The 19,487-nt window shown below is 38.8% G+C and overlaps 1 protein-coding gene across 1 annotated transcript in view; it reads left to right on the top strand.

Moving 5' to 3' along the window:
- Positions 1-288: 288 nt before the first annotated feature.
- Positions 289-19,487, top strand: part of ccdc146 (coiled-coil domain containing 146) — a 32,250-nt gene continuing 13,051 nt past the window's right edge. The window contains exons 1-17 of the mRNA XM_072377347.1: positions 289-363; positions 3,722-3,870; positions 4,835-5,050; positions 7,449-7,506; positions 9,367-9,449; positions 9,886-9,979; positions 10,105-10,178; positions 11,115-11,342; positions 11,487-11,576; positions 12,589-12,685; positions 13,714-13,812; positions 14,195-14,362; positions 14,579-14,667; positions 15,273-15,437; positions 15,621-15,696; positions 16,853-17,001; positions 17,105-17,333. Coding sequence (XP_072233448.1) covers positions 289-363; positions 3,722-3,870; positions 4,835-5,050; positions 7,449-7,506; positions 9,367-9,449; positions 9,886-9,979; positions 10,105-10,178; positions 11,115-11,342; positions 11,487-11,576; positions 12,589-12,685; positions 13,714-13,812; positions 14,195-14,362; positions 14,579-14,667; positions 15,273-15,437; positions 15,621-15,696; positions 16,853-17,001; positions 17,105-17,333 — 2,139 coding nt within the window. The remainder of the gene's footprint in view (positions 364-3,721; positions 3,871-4,834; positions 5,051-7,448; positions 7,507-9,366; positions 9,450-9,885; positions 9,980-10,104; positions 10,179-11,114; positions 11,343-11,486; positions 11,577-12,588; positions 12,686-13,713; positions 13,813-14,194; positions 14,363-14,578; positions 14,668-15,272; positions 15,438-15,620; positions 15,697-16,852; positions 17,002-17,104; positions 17,334-19,487) is intronic.

The following is a 19,487-nucleotide window of genomic DNA, read 5'->3' as shown; positions in this document are numbered from 1 at the left end:
TCAACAGCATTGTGTAAAAAGTACAGAAATGCAGAAAGATTATAGGTGAATGCGGTGGGATGGATGGACAGAGAGAAGCAGGTGGGGACATGGAGTGAGAAAAAATGTGCGTTTTGCCTGCTTTAAATAAACGTTGCCATCCTGCCTCTCTCTCTGAAGTCAGCTCATTTCCCAGAGGAACAAAATGACTCAGTGCACAGGAACTAGCCACTCAACTGACATTAAGGTGATGCTCTTTCACGCTTTGTTGCTTCGTGGATTTGAGTGTCAGTAAAATTTAAAGGCTTCATGGTGAACCTGGTCAGACTCCAAAACCTCGCTGGATCACCTTCACAGAGTCTTGAGTCTCAAAATTATGCTCAGGTGGGCACAATTACTATGAATTGCAGGGTTTAGCCAGAAGCAAGTCTGAAAAAAATGTATTTACTGCATTACAAGTACAAACAACCTGTTGTTTTGAATTCATGAGGCTTATTCAGATGTTACAAAAACACAAAATTAGGCTCAAGATTAATCAGATAGATGTGCTTCATTGCCTTTCAAGTTAAAAGTGCCTTTTGGAGTTATTGCTAAACAAAATAACCACATTCTCATTCCCAACTCGTCACATACCTTCACTTAGTCAAGAGCCCCTCGCATCAGATTTTATTGCACAGGGAACTGCTCTACAGCTGCATGTGCCAATTATCCTTCTGTAAGTGATTCACCAGTTGTGCCACTGATAAAAAGAAAAATGTTTTTCTGTAGTGCTTGGTCATCAAAAATTAACACGGACTACATGGAGAGGTCAAAGGGAGAAGAGAGATAGACACCCAACTGCTAGAATGGGAGTTTGAGTCCAAGCTTAAAATTGCTTTTTTTAACTTCTTTTTTTTATATTGACCTCCTTTGCTCCACTGCTGTAGCCTGTTAGGCAATAAAAGTATTTGTTTCAGGACAGACTGTAAAAGTGAATGGTTCAGAGTTGGGTATTGAAATTGAATGTAGAATAAAATAGATTTAATTGTGGAAAAGCTTTGTATGACACTGTATTCATGAAAGTCTTGAGAGTCTTTGGGTTTCGCTCTGCATTGAAAACGGTCAGAAAGATGCAGCTTAAAATGAGCATTGGCCCAAAGAGCAGTGTTTCTATATCAGGTCCACATATGGCTTCTTCTTTGTATGGCAGAGCTTTAGCCTGCGTTTGTGGCCGGCACGGCTGACACTGCATGGACTGAGGGACACTTCCAGAAATCATTGATTTTCATGACAGTGTTGAGTAATGTTTCATTAGGAGTATGTTTCCAGGGTTCAGTGATAAGAAATTAGACACTTTGACTGTGAAAAGAGCCACATAAACAAAGTAACAACATTTCAGCAATATGGCTGTTAATGTTCTATTTTCACATAAAACTTTGACCTGCCTCTCCTGAGGGGTGATTTTTGAGCTTAAGTACCACAATAAGTGTTTTCTTTCAGGATGCTTCATGCATCTAACCAAATTATGGTCTCATCTCTCACCACTCTGAGGCTCCAGCTGCTGATAAGATTACATGTTTTAACTGCTGTGGTGTCATCAGTGATGGATTTATGAGTAATTTAGTTTGTTTAAACACAATGGAGCCTTTTATTGATAGACAATGAACACTACACTTGTTATGTATGTTGTAATGATGTGGTATCTTCCTTCTTGGTGGTTTCAGGGCCAAAATTCAGCATCTTGATAAGGCAGTTTCATGGAGTATCTTTTATATATGATCATGCAATAACCGTTACTGAACTGAATCCTGCAGAGCTAACCACATTTCTCTGTCCATCTCCCCTCTCACAGAGTGGATATTACATTACTTGGAATCTTGTCTTATTGTGGAGTCATTAACTTGGCACAGATTATTTGTTTGTGGGGCACAGCTATTGTTTCAGTTTATTAAGAAATTCATTACCACTGGATGCGCAATGGGATTTATACATCTTATCCCTGTGTGAAATTTCAAGAGAAGTGACACAGTTTCAGTAATGCTGCAGATTTATTCTACAGAAGGGGTCTCAGCCCCAGTGGGAGAGCAGTCCAAAAGGGAAAATATTACAGCACAAAACTTCTCCTAACAAAGTGATTCAATCTGGCTGAAGGCTCACCTCCAATTCAAATAGTCAATAAGAGGACACGAGGGCAGACACAGGGATGGAGAGATAGTGGCTCTTTCCATCACACAGTGGAATGCAGGGCTGTGCCTCGTGGCCATCGTCATTATTTTTCTCCCTGAGGGTGAAGAGTATTAAAGTCAATGGATTCTTTTTGATATACACACCACATACCTGCTGCACTACGCACTCATTTTACTGGAAGGTTTTAGTGCTGGTCTGCAGTACAGATCACATGCTTGCTTGGGTGGCTACAGCACAAGGAGGACAGGTGTGTAGTGTGTGTGTGTGTGTGTGCGTGTATGAGTCCAAGTGCGTGCATAAATATCTTTTAGTAATTTTCTGTACGACACTTCAGTAGTGGTTTGCCACATGGAAGCCTCATGCAACCGCCCCATGAAAGCCTCCACTACCCCTCTACTGCTGCAGATAAGTCTTGGCAGCAGAATAAGGGAGGCTGCCTGAGGCTGCCTGTCTCAGATAAATGCTGTGTACAGCTAGAATGTTTGTTCCATTGCTGATGTCATCTGTCCTGCTGAAACAATAAAACTGACCCCTTGTAAAAAGATATTGGTTTGCTACCAATTATGTATTTTTTTTAATTACTCAAGTTGTTCTTGAGACTATTTAAAACCAGAGTGCCCACTTCACATTTTAAGCTTTTTCATTACAATATTTTGACCTCTGGCGATGGAAATAAAAAAAGCAGAACAAATGATACTAACACTCCACATCATTCACAGCATTCATATCTCTGCCCTTGGAGCGTGATGAGGAACATGCAGGCACTATATACTTTAGCAAGAAGAACAATATAATGGATGAAAAACCACTATCGTCTATCATGATTGTTTGAAGTCGGAATGAGATACCAGCCCTTGTGTGTATGTAATCAAAACATATGTGTGTGTTCATGCCGTTTGATTACTTGCTACACAGTCCGGCCTGAGATATCTTCAGTCCTGCAGCTCTTTGCTACAGACAAGGCTATCCCTCATTACTTGCCACTCTACCAACCTGGCTCTGTAGATAAGAAACAGCACCTGTCCTCTGTTTCTATCACTGTTACAAACTCACTGAGCTCCCGGGAGAGAAATTGTACAGCTCTCCCCTTTATAGTGTTTTTGACCTGATATCTTTGTCTTTGCCGTGTTTCTTTTGTTTTTCAGCTGCGTATTTTCAATCATTCAGAGCTAATGGTGCATCTAATCTTAAACTGTGGGTACTTTTCATGATCAAAGAGCCATTATCAATAAATAGTCCTCTCTTTTTGAGATTGCAAATAGTAAGATCTTTCTGTTCTTGATAAGTTTCTCTTAGTTACCGATAGCTGCACCTCGGCTTGGGTTAAATCCTTATTACTGGCATGAAGAGGACTGGCCTTTGTTGTGGTTGATCACGTTCCGCGTTGGGTTGAGTCCAGACGGATACATGAAAGGTGTTTTCGTACAGCAGTAAACATTTCTGCATGTTACAGCAGAAACAGAGCTTTTCTTAAATTTGGTTTTAAAATTCTGGCTATTATGAAATGTAAAATTCAAATTGATTCAGTTATCAACTTTTTGTCTCATTAATACCACACTTCTGACCAAAAAAGCAGTTTTATATATCGAGTTCCTGTACCTCTTTTGCCTTGTTGGTACTATTCTTGTTTTGTGTTCTGCAGATGTTGCCAGCTGGCAAAATTAGTGAGACCACGGTAGCCAAACTGAAAGCAAGCTACAAGCTGCTCCATGAGACCTTGAAGTGGTATGTTATCCTGTATATCTTGATGAAACATTATACATTTGGATCAATATTTGACTGCAAATGTGCTGAGTACATAACACTAGAGAGATAAGAGGGGAGAGCTGTGTTAAATTTTTGTGACTCAAAAAGCTTCCAATATATAACCTTGAACAAGATTAACTGCTTATCAGATTGTTTTGTGTTGCTCTCATGTGCCCTTTGTAAAATCTGTAAAGGTAAAAACCTTTGAAAGTAGCTTTTGAGGCTCAGAATTATAGATATATCTGTGGGTTCAAATATTTGGATTTGGACAAGCAGTAGGAGAATGTAACTGAATCGCATTTGAATATGTTTCAACCACTTTAACTTTTGTACAGGTTGAAACATCTGCTAATGAGAAAATATCCCCAAACACGCATCTTTATATTTGTACTGAATCCTCAATTGATCACAAATTATCCAAGTCACCAAGGGATATATTAGAGAATCAAATTAGCCTCTGAGAACCAAGTTTCTCCTGAAAACAATCATTTTTAGGATAATTTTCATTAGAAATAAGAAAATCTCTGTGCACATTAAATCTGATTGACTCTGTACTCCAATTTATTCAGTTTGTCGTGGAAACCAGCAGCTTCATGCATGAGAAACAGGAGTGCAATTATTTGAACTGATACAATTTGCCATGTGACTACAGGTTTATGTGGATTTATCTTACAAGTAAAGTTTTCCTGTGTGGAAATAATGAAATTTATGTAATAAAACATTGATAAAACATGAAAACTTTTATAATAACCACTGTAAAATAATGAAACTGCTGTAGAACACTGATGTGAAATTGGACTAATATTTACTTTTTTAAATGCCAAATCAAACAAGAACTCCTGCAGTGGTCTTTTTGAGTCCTCAAACTTTAGCTTGTGCCTTTAAAGATGAATGAGAATCTCTATGAAATGCAATGCCCTTCTATGATTGTGTCATCCAACAGTGTCCAGGATTCTGAGATCCAGCTTTTCGGAGAGGCTAAGAGATGTCAGGCTGAGCTGGGGAGGCTTCGGGCTGAGGTGGAGAGTACAGAAGAGCAGAGCACCTCTGAGGAGCCTGAGAGTGAGGTCAGCGAACTGAGGCGACAGCTCCTCCAGGCATACAATGAGCTCAAAGCTGCTGAGGAGAGAAAATACAAGATGCAGCATGAGCTTAAGTGGTGAGAGGCGCATATGCATGCTTTCACATACACTGTTGTTGCAATCACTGATCCCACACATTCCATTTAAGTCGAGTTTTTAATCAAATACCAGCTGACTCAAATACATACGTCAAAAACAAAAGCACACACGCAAACACACAAATTTCACACGACTGAGAGGAGCACAAGAGATAGACGAGCGTATGGACAAAACACAGAAGTGAAACCAGATTGCTGAGGAGAGGAGTTATATTTTACATAAGAGCTTACAAGAGCAGTAAGACACACTCACACACGGTTACACACAAATGGTTCTAACTGGGGACCAAATCATGAGTTGAGCTCCACGTGGCGGCATCTCTTGATTGACTTAAGATGGAGGTGAAGGTGAAGAGTATTAGATACACACACACACAGATATACTGTTTGTGCATTGCTTGGCTCACAGCATTTCATACCACTCAATCAGGAAGAAAAACACAATAACCAAAAGGCTGTTTTCTTCATTACTTACTGTGTGTTCTACATCATCTTTTCACTTGGATATGCTCAGTTAATGATGAAAATACTTGGTTAAAAGGGGATTTTTGTTTTGCTGTGAATGTAAGCCTTGTCTGACTTCTCAGCACATTTTTTTTCCCCACCCTCATATCAACCCGATCCTGTTTTCTGTTCCTCTTGTATCATCCTTTCCTGTCACTCCCATGGGTGTCTTCTCTCATCGCAACCAATTTCCTACTTCTCAGCTCCTAGTTTGTCTCTTTTTCTCACCCAGCTCACTCAGCTCCATTTGCCCCAAAGGTCACACACACATACAGAAATGGAAAAGAACGCAGTCACTCCAGATTCTTTCCCTTCTCTGTACACAAACTTTACTTCCATTAAGTGCCACGGGGAGGTTACTGGAACATTGCTAGGCAACATGATAACATACGCTTGTGGTCAGCAAACATTTTGTGAAATATTTTGGCTTTTGACCCTTGAAAACATTGTACAATGTACTTGTGACATCTCATTACAGGCTGTTTGTCACTTTTGTTTGCCTGTGAGAAGTTAGCAATGTTTTTCCAGCTAACTCAAGTAATGCAAGACACACTGAACAGAAGAGTTTGAAAAAAGCACAAACATTATGATAAGTTGCAAACGTGTGAATTACGTTTCTGAGTGCATATATGAGGGTGTTGACAGTAAAGTGGAAATGTTTAAGATTGAAAAAATATTTGATCTCATAATCAAAGCTTATGATTAGGAACCACTGGCATGCATTATTGATAAATTATTTTATTCTACCAAAACTCTAGAGAGACAGCCAGATGAAAATAAAGTCTGTCCTGCATTTGACTCTGCATTGCCTCTGCAACATAAACAACTCACTGCACAGAGCCTCCAGTGTTTGGTAAAGACATGATCTGTAGGACTGAGTGGTTTTTCATGCAGACTGGGGTGGAGAGCTGTTGGCCCAGCACTAATTGAAATATTAAATGAGAACCCCATGCAGAGCATTCTCTGAGGATGCAATAATAGACAGTATAACACACTGCTTTGCGTGTTGTTTATGACAGCTTTTTTCTACTGAACTCTCTTGCCCTCTCACCATCTCTATCTGCCCTTTTTTTCATCCCCTCTAGCCTAAGTTTTTCCCTCCCCTCTCTTCTCCTGGGTTTATTTTCCCTCCTCGACTCTTGCCCACACAGCTATCAGTCTGCATGTGACAAGCAGATGCTCACCATGCAAATATGCCTTTTCAAAATCATTGCGCCCTTTATCTTTAGCCAAACAGATACATATAAATTCAGCGCTTCTCACAGTCTCACAATGTAGCATTCATGCAGTTTTCTCCGTATGAGTCTAGATCCAATATATCAGCTGTCAGGAAGATTAATATCATTTGCTTTGTAAAATGTGCAGCTGTACAGTATGTGCTGCTGTAAGGTTTTTCATAATGACAGAGCTGACTTGAAATTATTTCAAGCAAACTTTAATCGACTGCTCAAAAAGCATCTGCCACAGGGGGATGAGAAATTCACAGAAATTATGTTCTTATATGCACATTCATAGTGTATGCTGTAACTCAAGATTTATATGCTTATATAAGATGTAGCTTGTGCTGCATATATAGCAGTGTATTTATATGCTATCTGTGTGTTTTGTTCTTGATCACTGATACCACAAACTTGTTAAAAACTTTTCTATTTCAGTGACATATGGATTCTGCATCTTTTTCTCCTCAGTTGCGGTTTGGTTGAGTCAAAATTGCACATTAGTCAAATTCTGAGAATGTAAATGCCGATTTCGGACAGTGGATTCCTCTTTCAGATTAACTGGGAACTAAAACCCAGTATTTCTTTCTCCTAATAACTTATTAATTTTGTTTTCTTCTCCACATCTCCTCATCTTACTTCTCACTGCTGTGCAGTCTCTGGGAAGAGAAGCTGTATCTGGAGAAAGAGAATGAGATTCAAACAACACCTGCTGTAAGTTTCTCACTGCACCATCCAGGTCTAGTTTCAGAGACATGGATGACCACTGCAGCAACTTTCCTAAAGAAACAAAGAAAATCAGTAAAGTTTTCAGCCTTTATCCAGGCTTAATCTGTCCATATGGAGGCTTGCTATTGTTATTTACAGCAACATTAAGCCGGAACTTTTGTGAATCCAGTCTCTGATTTTAGTTTGGAAAAGTTTCAACTAATTTCATAGAATGGAATACTGATTTTTACTTTTTAGAATGAAGAATGAAGTTCAAGTTAACAAAAGCAACAAAAAGATTAACATTGAATTCATATGAATACACTCAGATCATTCAGAGTTTTTCTAAAGAAAAACTTTCTGATTAACAGTACAACAATGAACCTTACACCCTTGGATTAATCTTAGAAAATCCTTGCATTGACAATCCTCCCATCATTAGACTTTATATAATCTGTGGCTGGTGCAGCTGAAGATAAAAGAAGCTTAAACTTGTGGGCTTTAGAGAACTTGTTAATTGAATTTATCCGCTTTCACTAATATCTTTTGAATGTTTCTTGTTTGCAATATCTGTTAGATAAGATAGGCAGGAGCTCAGGTCAGCAGCAATAAACACAGAAATATACATACACTAAATACAAAAATGATATCTACGTGTAGATATGGCAAAAGGGAACTGTAAGACATCATAAGAAAATGTGATCACCACAGTCATGACTGGCCAAATGGCAGCACAATGGCCCATCACAGCATTTACAATCAGACAAAAATGAGCTTGGATTTGTTGACTGAAACCAGCTCCCTAAGATTCAGGGGATTTTTGTTCTTTTTAAACAGAGGGCAAAGCAAACTTAAATGCCTTCTGTCCAAATTCAGTACGAACATTGGGGATAGATAACAAGGGTAATTCATTGGAACAAAGATAACAGGTTCCAGTGCTTTTTTGAGAGCAGAACAAGTATAGTTTTACAAATCTAGCGTTTATAGGATGACTAAACTGAGCATATAATGTGCAGAGGTGTGCAAGGGTTTTAAGGTTTGTGATGAACCTCAGTGCTCCATGGTAGATAGCATTCAAAGCCTGTAATCAACATAATCAACTGCAGACTGAAAGTAGCAGCAACAAGTCAATTTTTGGACTCGACAGAAAGATAACATTTAGACACAGAATTTATTTTCCAAGTCCACAAGAGTCCACAAATGAAACAGGCTTGCAGAAGATATTTAATTCAGAGATAGACTGGTCATCAGACAGTTTCTGGTAATATTCTTTCTTCATGCATACGAAGAATGTAATCAAACGCTGCACTCAAAGGCAGCCTGTGAAGTTTACATTCTTACAGTATGTGCTAACCAGTCAAAGGTCAAGCAATTACATATGCTTGTCAAACATGATTAGGAAGTATATATGTTTTTCCTTTCTTGTTGTATCATCCAGGCATACTGTATAAGGGTACCAGATTGATACTGTAGAAACGCCTTATGTATCCAATCAGTGTACTAGATCTGGGATACAGGACATGCAACAGGTCAAGTCAGTGTGATCCAACACATGTTTTAACTACCAAAGAAATATTTGGAATTTTAATTCTCCTCCTTTGTAAACAATGAACTATAATCAGTTATTACAATAAAAACAACTTTTAATCCAACTAAGGGACTTTTTGGACTTGATGAGCTAGCAAACAAAATAGTAGAATAAGCTTGCTACATATTTTAAAATTCTTTATCAGTACATGTTCCCCAAACATGGCCAACACATACACTGCTAAAGTGTTTAAAACTGTAAATGTAAGTTTGGCTGTAGAATCTGAGCTAAATTGAATCATCATTGCTGACGTGATACTTTTGACTTTTGGCTTATAGGAGCTGGAGAGACAAACGAAGGCTTTGGAGGATAAATGTGAGAAACTGAGGAAAGAAGTCACCCAGAGACAACTGGATGTCAGGTAAATCCATTGTGAAGTCATATCTCGGCAGCGTGGTATCAACGTTGCCATGAGCCTGCGTGGACTTCCTTTCACATACCAAAGACATTCCTGTTGGGGTAATTGGTGATTCCATATGGTCATAGGAGAGTTGCCTCTTTGTGCTGTCCCTGCAATAGCTTGTCCACACTCTTTCAACCATTAACTGGGATCAGCTCCAGACCCAAACATCCCTCCACAGGATAAAGTGGATATAGATCAGGAATGGATTGAACTTGTGGCTTACATTTTATAATTTGTGTCATATTTTTTGTGTTGAATATCTTAATTTTTATGTTCTTTTGTGGTTTCTGTTTAATAAGAGGTACCGCAGCAGATTTGTTTAAGTGGTTTTAATGAAAATTGTTCGAAATATGAGCGCACTTTTGCATATATTTTGCTCCTCCCGCCTGCACAGAAGTCTGATAGAGGATGTGGAAACGCAGGAAACGCAGATATTGAAAGAGGAGAAAGAGCTGCAAGACAAAAAGGAGGTCATCGAACTCAAAGAGGTCTGTGGGTGTGTGTGAGAGAGAGTGTGCGTGAGTCGGCATAATTTACAGCATTACAACATTAATGAATAACAAATAATTTCATTTGTACATATTTGTGTTCATGTCTGCATTTTTGTTACAAGACTGAGAAAGTCCAGCTCATCGACATACCCAACCAGATTATAAAGGAGACCGAAAGGAAACGCTTTAAGCTGGAGTAAGTTTATTTGACAGCTTTGTAATTGTTACATGGCAAGAACGAGAAATTAGAAACACCAAGAATAACAAAGTGTCAGTCAGACGGCTCTGATAAGACAAAACTAAGAACAGACAGACCCTTTCTAATTAGTACAGACTTCCTCTGTACAAAAAAAATTATTTAACTTGATTAACCTATCATTTTCATAATGAAAAGAGTTTACGCATTGTTTTTGCTCAGCTTAAACATCTCACCAGGCTTGACACGAATAAGAGACAATGGAAGAATCTACACAAAACTCATTCTATTTTTCTTTACCAAAAAAAACATTGTTTTCCTTTTTCACACACTTAATTTTCTCTATGCAAAAGATGTTCCCAGTTCCAGTCTTTTAATGAGCTGTAGCTTTGGCATTTGTATGAAACTGAATATCATCACCCAAGCAAGGAACTGAAAAACAGGCAAAGTTTCTTGCATCAGTCAAGCTCTTAATCATTTAAAGGTTCTAATTTAACATCCTAAGACATAACTCACCTTGTAAACATTGATACAGACACACTCATATGTTGCATCAGGTCCTTATGGGTTAAGTTAAGTTTGATAATCATTATTCTTGTATGTTCTAATGCAGCTGCAGAGTGTCTCACTTGTGCCATCACAGCAGCTCCTTTTTAATGTTTTTGTTTCATATCAATATTTGACTTGCAAGTAATGCAGTGAAACAGCCTGCATGAACCTTAAGAGCAGTGACTCGTAATTTCCAATTCAAAAAGTCTAGGGATTCTGGGGGTGCATGTAAAAGATGGATATTCAAGCTGTAATTTGATAAGATATGTAAGATATGCACTTTTACAACACAAGTGTAGGGAATTAGAGGAAACTTTCATCCTGTTCTCATGTGTAAATTCACTCTTATCTGCTCATTTTTCTCTCACCTCCCCACATAAACACCAGAGCTGAAATGAAGACGATGGAAGCTTTAAATGTAGAGATGTCAGAGATGGAGCAGCAAGTGAGGGTGGTGGATGAGTGTAACCAGTCCCTCAGGAGGATGAGGGAGGAGGTGGTACAGGAGCTGGAGGGCCTGAGGGCCCAAATAGAGGCCACTCAGAGTGAGCGCAGACAACTACTGAAAGAGCAGGAGGTCATCCAAGAGAAGGTGGCTGAATTCATGGGAAGCAGGTGCATAGTTCTCCAAACAAGGCTCAGTGTATTTAATGTTAGGATAGTTCATGGTATACTATCTTGAAAATACAGTATTTGATTTGTTGTCTTATAGCTCCAAGAAAGTCTTGTCATGTGCGTCATTGTGTTTTTCATTGCCAGGGGCATCTTGGAAATGAAGCTGCAAAGCCTCATGAGTGACAGAAAGCACCTGTTTGAGAGCCGAACTGTGCAGCTCAGAGAGAAAAATGGGTACTAAAGGATGTCTGACAGAGCAGCCCTGCCACAAAGTTGTGTCTTATCCTTGAGCTCTGAAATGTTGTTGAGTACACATTCCTCTTCATAACACCTAAAGAGGTTGTACGATTATTTGGGGGTTTTACTTATCCCTCAGCTGCTTGATATCATTTCTGAGCACAAATCAGGTCTTGAATGTTACTAAACCCAGAGTACAAACCAAAGGGAGTTTTTGTTACTCCTGAACTGAATAAAATGCCTTTGTTGCAGTCCTGGCATTTCTTTCCTTAACTTAATGGCATCACCATGAAACCTATTTGCATCATGTCCTTCAACTTCCTTAAACAAACAATGTCCAGCTGCTTTGCACCAAGCCCTTTTTGACCAATCAGAGCAGACTTAAAGAGACAGGTGCTTAAAAACTCAGTGTCTCAGATGGATGGTGACAAGATGTGCACCAGCAATGTACACTATGAGAAAAGTAATGTGCTTTTTCTGCAGTTATGCATGTAAATCTTTTGTAATAGACACCAAAACAAAATGATGATCCTATGAATGAGCTTATTAAATCCAACATTGTTTATGTGCTTGTTTTCTAGCTTGCAATCCTCCTATTCTTCTTCTTGTTGATGCTTTGCTGTGCGTCTTGTCACATTACAGCTTCAAATCATTGGTATGGTGATGTAAAAATTATACAATCAGAAAAAACGTCATTGTGTTTTGATTAATTGATTGATTATTACACCTGAAGTCAAGTTTCATTGACTTTTATTTCATGGCAAGAATGAGATCCACACAAGCATTTCCATAGAAATACTAGAGGACTTTATGCTCCAGTCATTGTATGCTAATGTGATTTAAGTAAAAAAAAGTCTTTCTTAAGCTGCTTTCCAAATATAGTGAAAAACATTTATATTTGAGAGAAATCCATTGACTTTAGAGAAATAATTAGAGCGGAAAAGTGTAGAAGGCACAGCCTTATGATGACGGTGATAAATGTTTTAAATGTTCTTATGGTTTTCCTCAGGCAAATGCAAGTCCTTAAAAGAATGGAGCAGGCACTGACCATGGCCACTGAGCAGCTTGAACAAACGCAATCCGTCTACTGTGAGCTACAAACGCAGGTGATTTATGAAATGTTCAAACATCAGCTCAAGATTTATTTTAATTTTATTTTGGCATTCTAAAGCAGACGGACCTTTTGTTACCTTTCAACATTGTTTTTAACAGTAAACCTTACAATATTGAATCCATGCAGTGCCCCTTTGGCTTGTAAAATTAGGTGTTTTTACTGTTTGTTAAAGGTGAGGACAGTTTTCCAGGTTTGGAGCGTAAATGTCATTGTGCTCATCACAAGCACATTAAATCGTTGATCTGTTTTAAACCCCAAGGCTTTTTTTTTTTATTATTCTTGATTTTCCTTGAATTGTCGTGCACAGTTTTTAAAGGGAAAGCAAAAAGAACAAGGGGAGAATACTCATCGGACGTGTGTCAGCACATCTCACTTGCACATAACAATATGGAAGGAAATCACAGTGACGCATCAGGAATTTACACTTTTTGGAAACACTGCAAACAAAGCTGTTGTACATTATACGTCATTCAATCTGCCCATCAGTATACTTTCTCACTTAAACAGTTACTCACAATAAATTTGACTGTGACAGCTTGAGGAGGAGTCTGTTGGTTTATCACAGAAATGTATTACATTTTAATGGAATAGGTTGAGATTTATGGCTTTAATATTTTCAAAGTATTTTAATTTTACATAACAATAAAGCTGATGTTTATTAAGTGCTCTACGTAGCTGTAATAAATTGCACTGTTGCATCATCCTGTTTGAAACCCTTATACTACTTATAGTAGTGCTGTGGTGAAATGTTGCAGTATCCAAATGCAACTAGAAAGGCCTCTTATACATGATATTGGTTTTGCAGTCAATAGTTAATGTATAATTGAATATGCACTGACTGAATTTGATATGAAGGGTTGAGAGATGTACAGTGCATCCTTGTGGTATTTATTTTCTTTATAATGAAAGCACATTCAGTGCATCTTCGCTGTGACTAAAAGCAGATGAAAGATCTCGCAGGGCAATGAAAATTTGAATGGGCTTTTGATTATAACTTTATGCTCTGTTCTCAATATTCAGCTAGATGCTGTTCCCAAAAGAGAGGACACCATTCAGCAAAGGATGGAGCTTCAGAAAGAAGTGGATGCTCTCATAGTCAACTTTGAAAAGCAGGTTAGGGTATGTGACTGCCGTGGCAAAAACCTGATTAACTGTGTTTTGGTTTTGATATATGGCTTAATTATTCCTGATCATTTGTAGCTTTTCCGAGTAAATACAGTATTTTTCAGATTTTTCTATCAAAATTCCAGAGAGAAATGATAGGATAAGATTCCCCACTGAATAACTTTCTTATACTATACCCCACGGATTAATTTTAATGATCCCTTTTAGGAGATGCCTCCACTTTCTTTGCACAGAAAAATTCAGCATCTGTCTGTCTTCCTTGTTTAGACAGACATGGACGAGCTCTGCTTTTCTGCCTCGTTATGCCATCAGTAAACCCTCAGTTTCATCAAAATATTCATAAGGTTTGTCACTGGAGAAATGTGTTCCCAACCAGTTTTCATTGGATGAGGAGGAGAGCCAGAAGAAGCAGCGGCATGGGATAAATCAGGAGCTGCTCGGGGAGTCAAACCGCCTCAGAGAAGAACTCCGTAACCTCAGATGTCTCACACAGATCAAAGCGGAGGAGAGGGGCCAGAAGCACCGTGAACTGCTTAGGACTGAGGTGAAAAACAAACCCACACAGACACATTGAAATTGGATTTTGATATCTTAATATTTTCTTTATCTATTCAAAATGTCAAGAGGGACGCTGGCATAATATTGAAGAGGGCGTGCCAGCAAGTACAAGTAAAGTTTGTCATTTGTGTGCACACAGCTAGAAAAACACCCACACAGAAGTGATGATGCTGTACTTTTACCTGCTTGTATCTACCCACAGCAACTGAACCAGCACATCCAGCAGGAGCTCAGAGAAAAAGAGCTGATCGTCATGGACCACAACAAACTTAATACAATGCTACAGCGCAGGTGTAGTTTTATTTTTCTCTTCTGCATTCAGTGTGTGTGTCCTGATAAAGAGAATGCTACACACAAAAGGGTGTCTTACTAATTGGTCACACTTCGGTGTTCAGACACAGCTGATGCCTACAGCAGCAGCAGCACAACAACAGACTCTAAGAATACATTCATCAAGGTCACGGCAACAGACTACAATCCGATGTCGTTGCCCTTGACTTGCAATCAGACTCCCAAAATTAAAAAGGCAACAGGATCATAATTGTTAAATATTGTTTCTACTCTCACTGTTCCCATATTTGACAGTAACTGTTCACACCTTGCATCATACATGAATTTTAAATTAAAACTAAAGCGTCAACTTCTGTTTTCAAGCAGAGAAAGACGAAGCACAAAAGAGTCTTTATCTGTCTTTATCATTTGATACCACTTGAAATCTCTTTGTCCAAAGTTGTAAATTCTACAGTAACTACCAAAATGTGAAACAAAGATAAGTAATTGTGTTCAACACTACCGAAGGCTAAGTAAATGCAAATAATCTCCAGCACAAATACCTGAAGATGACTGAAGATGTCAGAAATAATGTCCACTGCTAATCTGTGTTTTTCCCACCTTAGAATATCACAGTATTCTAAACTGTGTGACATGATCATGGAAGAGAAGACCAAGTATGTCCAACTAAAGGAGATCACCTCACAGACAACCACAGAGCTGACAGAGCAGATTAAAGTCCTGGAAAATGAAATGGAAATCCAACGTACCATTGCTATCAACAAGGACAGGTGTGTTCAGGTGTCACCTGACCTCAGCGTAGACTTCCGTAATAAAAGTTTAATACTATTGCAACAAATCTGGCATTCGTCAAGGTTGCAATGCTAATTTTTTATGATGTTTGTTGGTAAACATCGCTTGTGCCAACTCTGCATCTCTGGATATTTAATTTCTCTTCTACATGTCTTTTCCAGATCTCTCACAAAGGCTCGTATGAGGGTGTCGAATAGCTCCAAAATCAGGGACAAAATACGCAACCTCATCTCCAAGGTCCACACGCACAAATATAGCACAAAATGACAAAGAGACAGTGCTGCAAATAATGATGTCATTTCTATGGCCGAGAATAGAAAAAGGCAGAGTCATAGCTGTAGGGGCATGTTTTGATTGTGCTCCAACCTTCTACAAATAGGAAAGTAAACTCTCATCTGGTATTTATCTTCATGTCTTTCACAAGACTCTTAAGGAAGAGAAACACACGCAGCTCAGTTTACCAAGTTTATGAACTTTTATGTAATGTACTCTACAAGTTGCCTCCCAACAATTTTAAAGCCATTCTCTGGAACTATGTGGAAGTGGGAGTATTCCATGTTGAATATCTATCCAAGTCCTTTTTGGCAGTAAAATATTATGTTGTTTTTGGTTTGTCTGAAGCTACAAGCTAATGTAGAGGTGAGGTGGGGAAGCTGGGCCAGTGAGTGAGCTGACCCGCCCTCTGTATCTTGGCAGGCATGCATTTTTATTGTCATGTGATCATTCATTTTGGAATTACCCGTCATTTTTGCCAGACTTTAGAAAGAAGAAGCACATGGGAGTAGTGATGAGCACTAACTTTCCTTTAAAAACACAAACTGCATCAGTGCCAGTATATCCAGGGAAAAAAATATTGATGCAGTATGTTGATCATTTGTCAATGCCTATCATTTAGCTAAAAATGATCCTGAATTGGTAAGTGAGCTAGTTTTTTCCAAAATATCTATCTAACATGGGGCAAAATTATCCAAGCTGGAGTTTGGACAAAGTTGTTTTACTTCTGCTTCATTTTTTAAAGCCACATAAATTGAAAATGGCTCACCCTACCTCACTCTCCCCCAGGCAAGAGACAAGTCTATCAAGCAGAGGTATAGTTGTTAGGCAGTGTCCACTAGATATTCAAAAGGAAAGCAAGCAATGTGCTGTGCAGTGCATTACTACAAACACATCGATCGGGAAGTTAGTTTTGATCTGTTGTGAGATGGTTCACAGCCAGACTGGAGCTATCAGAGCAGAGCTGGATGCCCTTAACTGTCTGTTATACTCTACAGATGTACACATGGCACTATATAAATGAAGATGAATTTTGAAAAATAACTACAGGTTTGCACATCACAATGTGCTTTTTGCATTTTTGTCTTTTTAATTGAACTTCTAATTCTAAATATTGTAGGTTACTTGGAAACTTTGTAACATCAGTCAAGAGTTTGAAGACAACAAACAAGAACTGATGAGACTCTCACAGACCATGAACCTCCAGGAGGAGACCCTTCTGGAATTAAACAGGAATCATGAGAATGCCATTCAGCGCCGCAATTTTCTGTAGGTTCATAGCTTTAGGAATGCATGAATAAGCCTGTACTGTAAGTAGAATATTTAACCAACATAGCATAAAATGATCTCGCCACTTCTTGTGTATTTACAGGGGTATCCAACTGCTGGAACATGAGGAGGTTTTTTTCGACTATCGTGGAAAGGTGAGCAATCAGGAGGCAGCCATTGTGAAGGGCAACATGGCTCTGGAAACCCTGGACAAGGACATTAAAGAATTACAGTTGGAGATTAACGAGGAGAAGAGGCAGATAGAACTGAAAAAGAGGGAGGTGCTCCTCAAGAGAAAACTGGAGGAAGAGATCACCATGCTGCAGATAGAGGTGAAAAAATGTGTACGCACAGCTACATAAACTTACATTCACATCCTTTCACAGACAAGCGCCTGACAGATGACACTTTTCGACAAAAAGAAGTTGGCCAGACTTTTAGAAGTGCACATTTTGAAATGGAATTGCTTTATTAAAATCTTCTCTGTAATATCAACAATGATGAAAATGTTCTGGTGATGGCTGCCAAATGCCCACTACTCCTCACTCTATGTCCTCTCTGCTTTCGATATATCTTGTAAACTAGCTGCAACTAAAGCCAACTGTGTAGTTCCCTAAAGTTACAGAAGATTCACACTAAAACTATGATACACGTTTGTGTTATTTATGATTTTGCATGGTTTGCTGTTAGTGCTTCCATCAGGTAGGGTATGGGTTTCAAGTAATAGAGTAATAGACAATTTTCTTGGAGCAGACCTGCACATGCAGCCACTAATTAGTGCAGATTGTGGCTGTGGGATCCAACAGCATGAGCATGACTGCATCAGGATGTGGCTCTGCTCCGTGGATCCAAAACCCTATCCGGGAGCAGTCGGACCTGTCAATTAGTGCTTCCTGGTGTGTCTTGATGATACAAGTTGCTATGAAAAGGCTGCCTGTGTGCATCTGCAAAGGTTTCCTTGATACCTTCTGGTCTGTTTTTGTAAATGTCTGTGCAAATGTTGGTATACATGTCCATATCTGCAAGTCAGAGGCTTTCTCCAACTGTGTGTCAAGCCTTTGTGAAGCTATGTGTGCGTGTTCCAATCACTTCTTGTTACACAAACTGTCTGTCTGTGTCAAGTTGGGGCAGTTCCAAAAGGAGAAGTTACTCTAAGTGCAGTGTTCTTTAAAACAATCTTTGGAACAGTTCTGGAGAATACAAATGAGCAAAAATCTGTTTTGAAACAGCTTCAGAGCCTCTTCCTTAATGACACTTTTGAGCCGTTATGGAAAATTATACTGTGTGGAGGGCCTTTTTCTTGTGTTTGTTGACCTAATGTTGGTATTCCACTTTCCTTGCAGTAAAAATGAGCAAATATTTATTTTTTAGCCACATTCATATTCATTTTGAGGGAGTGCATGCATCACCTCGCTGTTTAAGATTTAAAACTGAGCATTCTGGGGAAGAGATTTACATTTGTGGCAGTTTGCTGCTTGTTTTTATTGTCGGCTTTGTCTCTAAGCTGATTTTGATTGCCAAGCTAAAGCCATCTTATATCGATGTTTGCAGAACTGAAACTCCTTGTTTTGTTTAGGTGGTTTGATCGTGGTCAGACATTCTAATGAGTTCAAACAGTTACAGAAACTGCACTCGCTAGCTGAACTCAGAACATAGGCAGATGTGCTGAAAGAAGTGATATGCTGAAAGTGACAGATTTTATACAGCACGCACACACACACACACAGTGAGCTTCTCTGCCAATGGCTTCATCCAGGGATTGGGTGTGTTGCTGGTTTGGATCAGAGTGACTGATTGAGAATTGCTGCTGGATCAAACATATCATATCTGAGTCTTGTGGTCTTTTGGATGAATGCAGCTCTGGAACAGACCTCGTATGTACTGTTCTATTGAAAAACACTCCTTTTTCTATACTCCATCTGTTGACTTTTGCTGTTTTATTTGCTACAACTCATCTGCATCAATTTATTTATCTCATTATTAGACTCTTTTTTACTTCCATTATTGCCTTTGTGCAATCATCCTTTTTCATGATTGCCTTGAAGAATTTGCTTTCCCTGGAAGTAACTATCTTTCCAATCCCCAGCTTGTCTTAATTTCTCACTTCCGATCTCTGACTGGCCTTAAATTTTGCTATACATCAGTAGTCTTCTTCGTCAAACTGGCAGCATGGCTTTAAGGATTGCATCAACATTTCGTTAGTCACTCCACCAAAAAAATATCTCATCAACTATTTAACTGATACAACTTTAATCAGGCTTGGAGGATTAATCCTTTTGACTTAACCTCATTGAAGTGCTGGAGATAAACATCATAGGTTTTGAGTGAAGTTCTATTTGAAATGCCAAATTCATATTAGTCTCATACTTCAGTTAAGACCAATTTGTGATCATGTTCTTTATGCTTTATCCTACCATCTAAGCCCATATCATGCTTATTTTCAAATGCATAATTTAATTAGTGGGACCCACTGGAACAGGTTTACA

The sequence above is a fragment of the Leuresthes tenuis genome, unplaced genomic scaffold, assembly GCF_036924035.1.
Source record: "Leuresthes tenuis unplaced genomic scaffold, fLeuTen1.0.hap1 SCAF_23, whole genome shotgun sequence".
Taxonomy (NCBI): Eukaryota; Metazoa; Chordata; class Actinopteri; order Atheriniformes; family Atherinopsidae; genus Leuresthes; species Leuresthes tenuis.
Note: the sequence above shows the minus strand (reverse complement) of the source record. Positions and strands in the feature narration are given on the sequence as shown.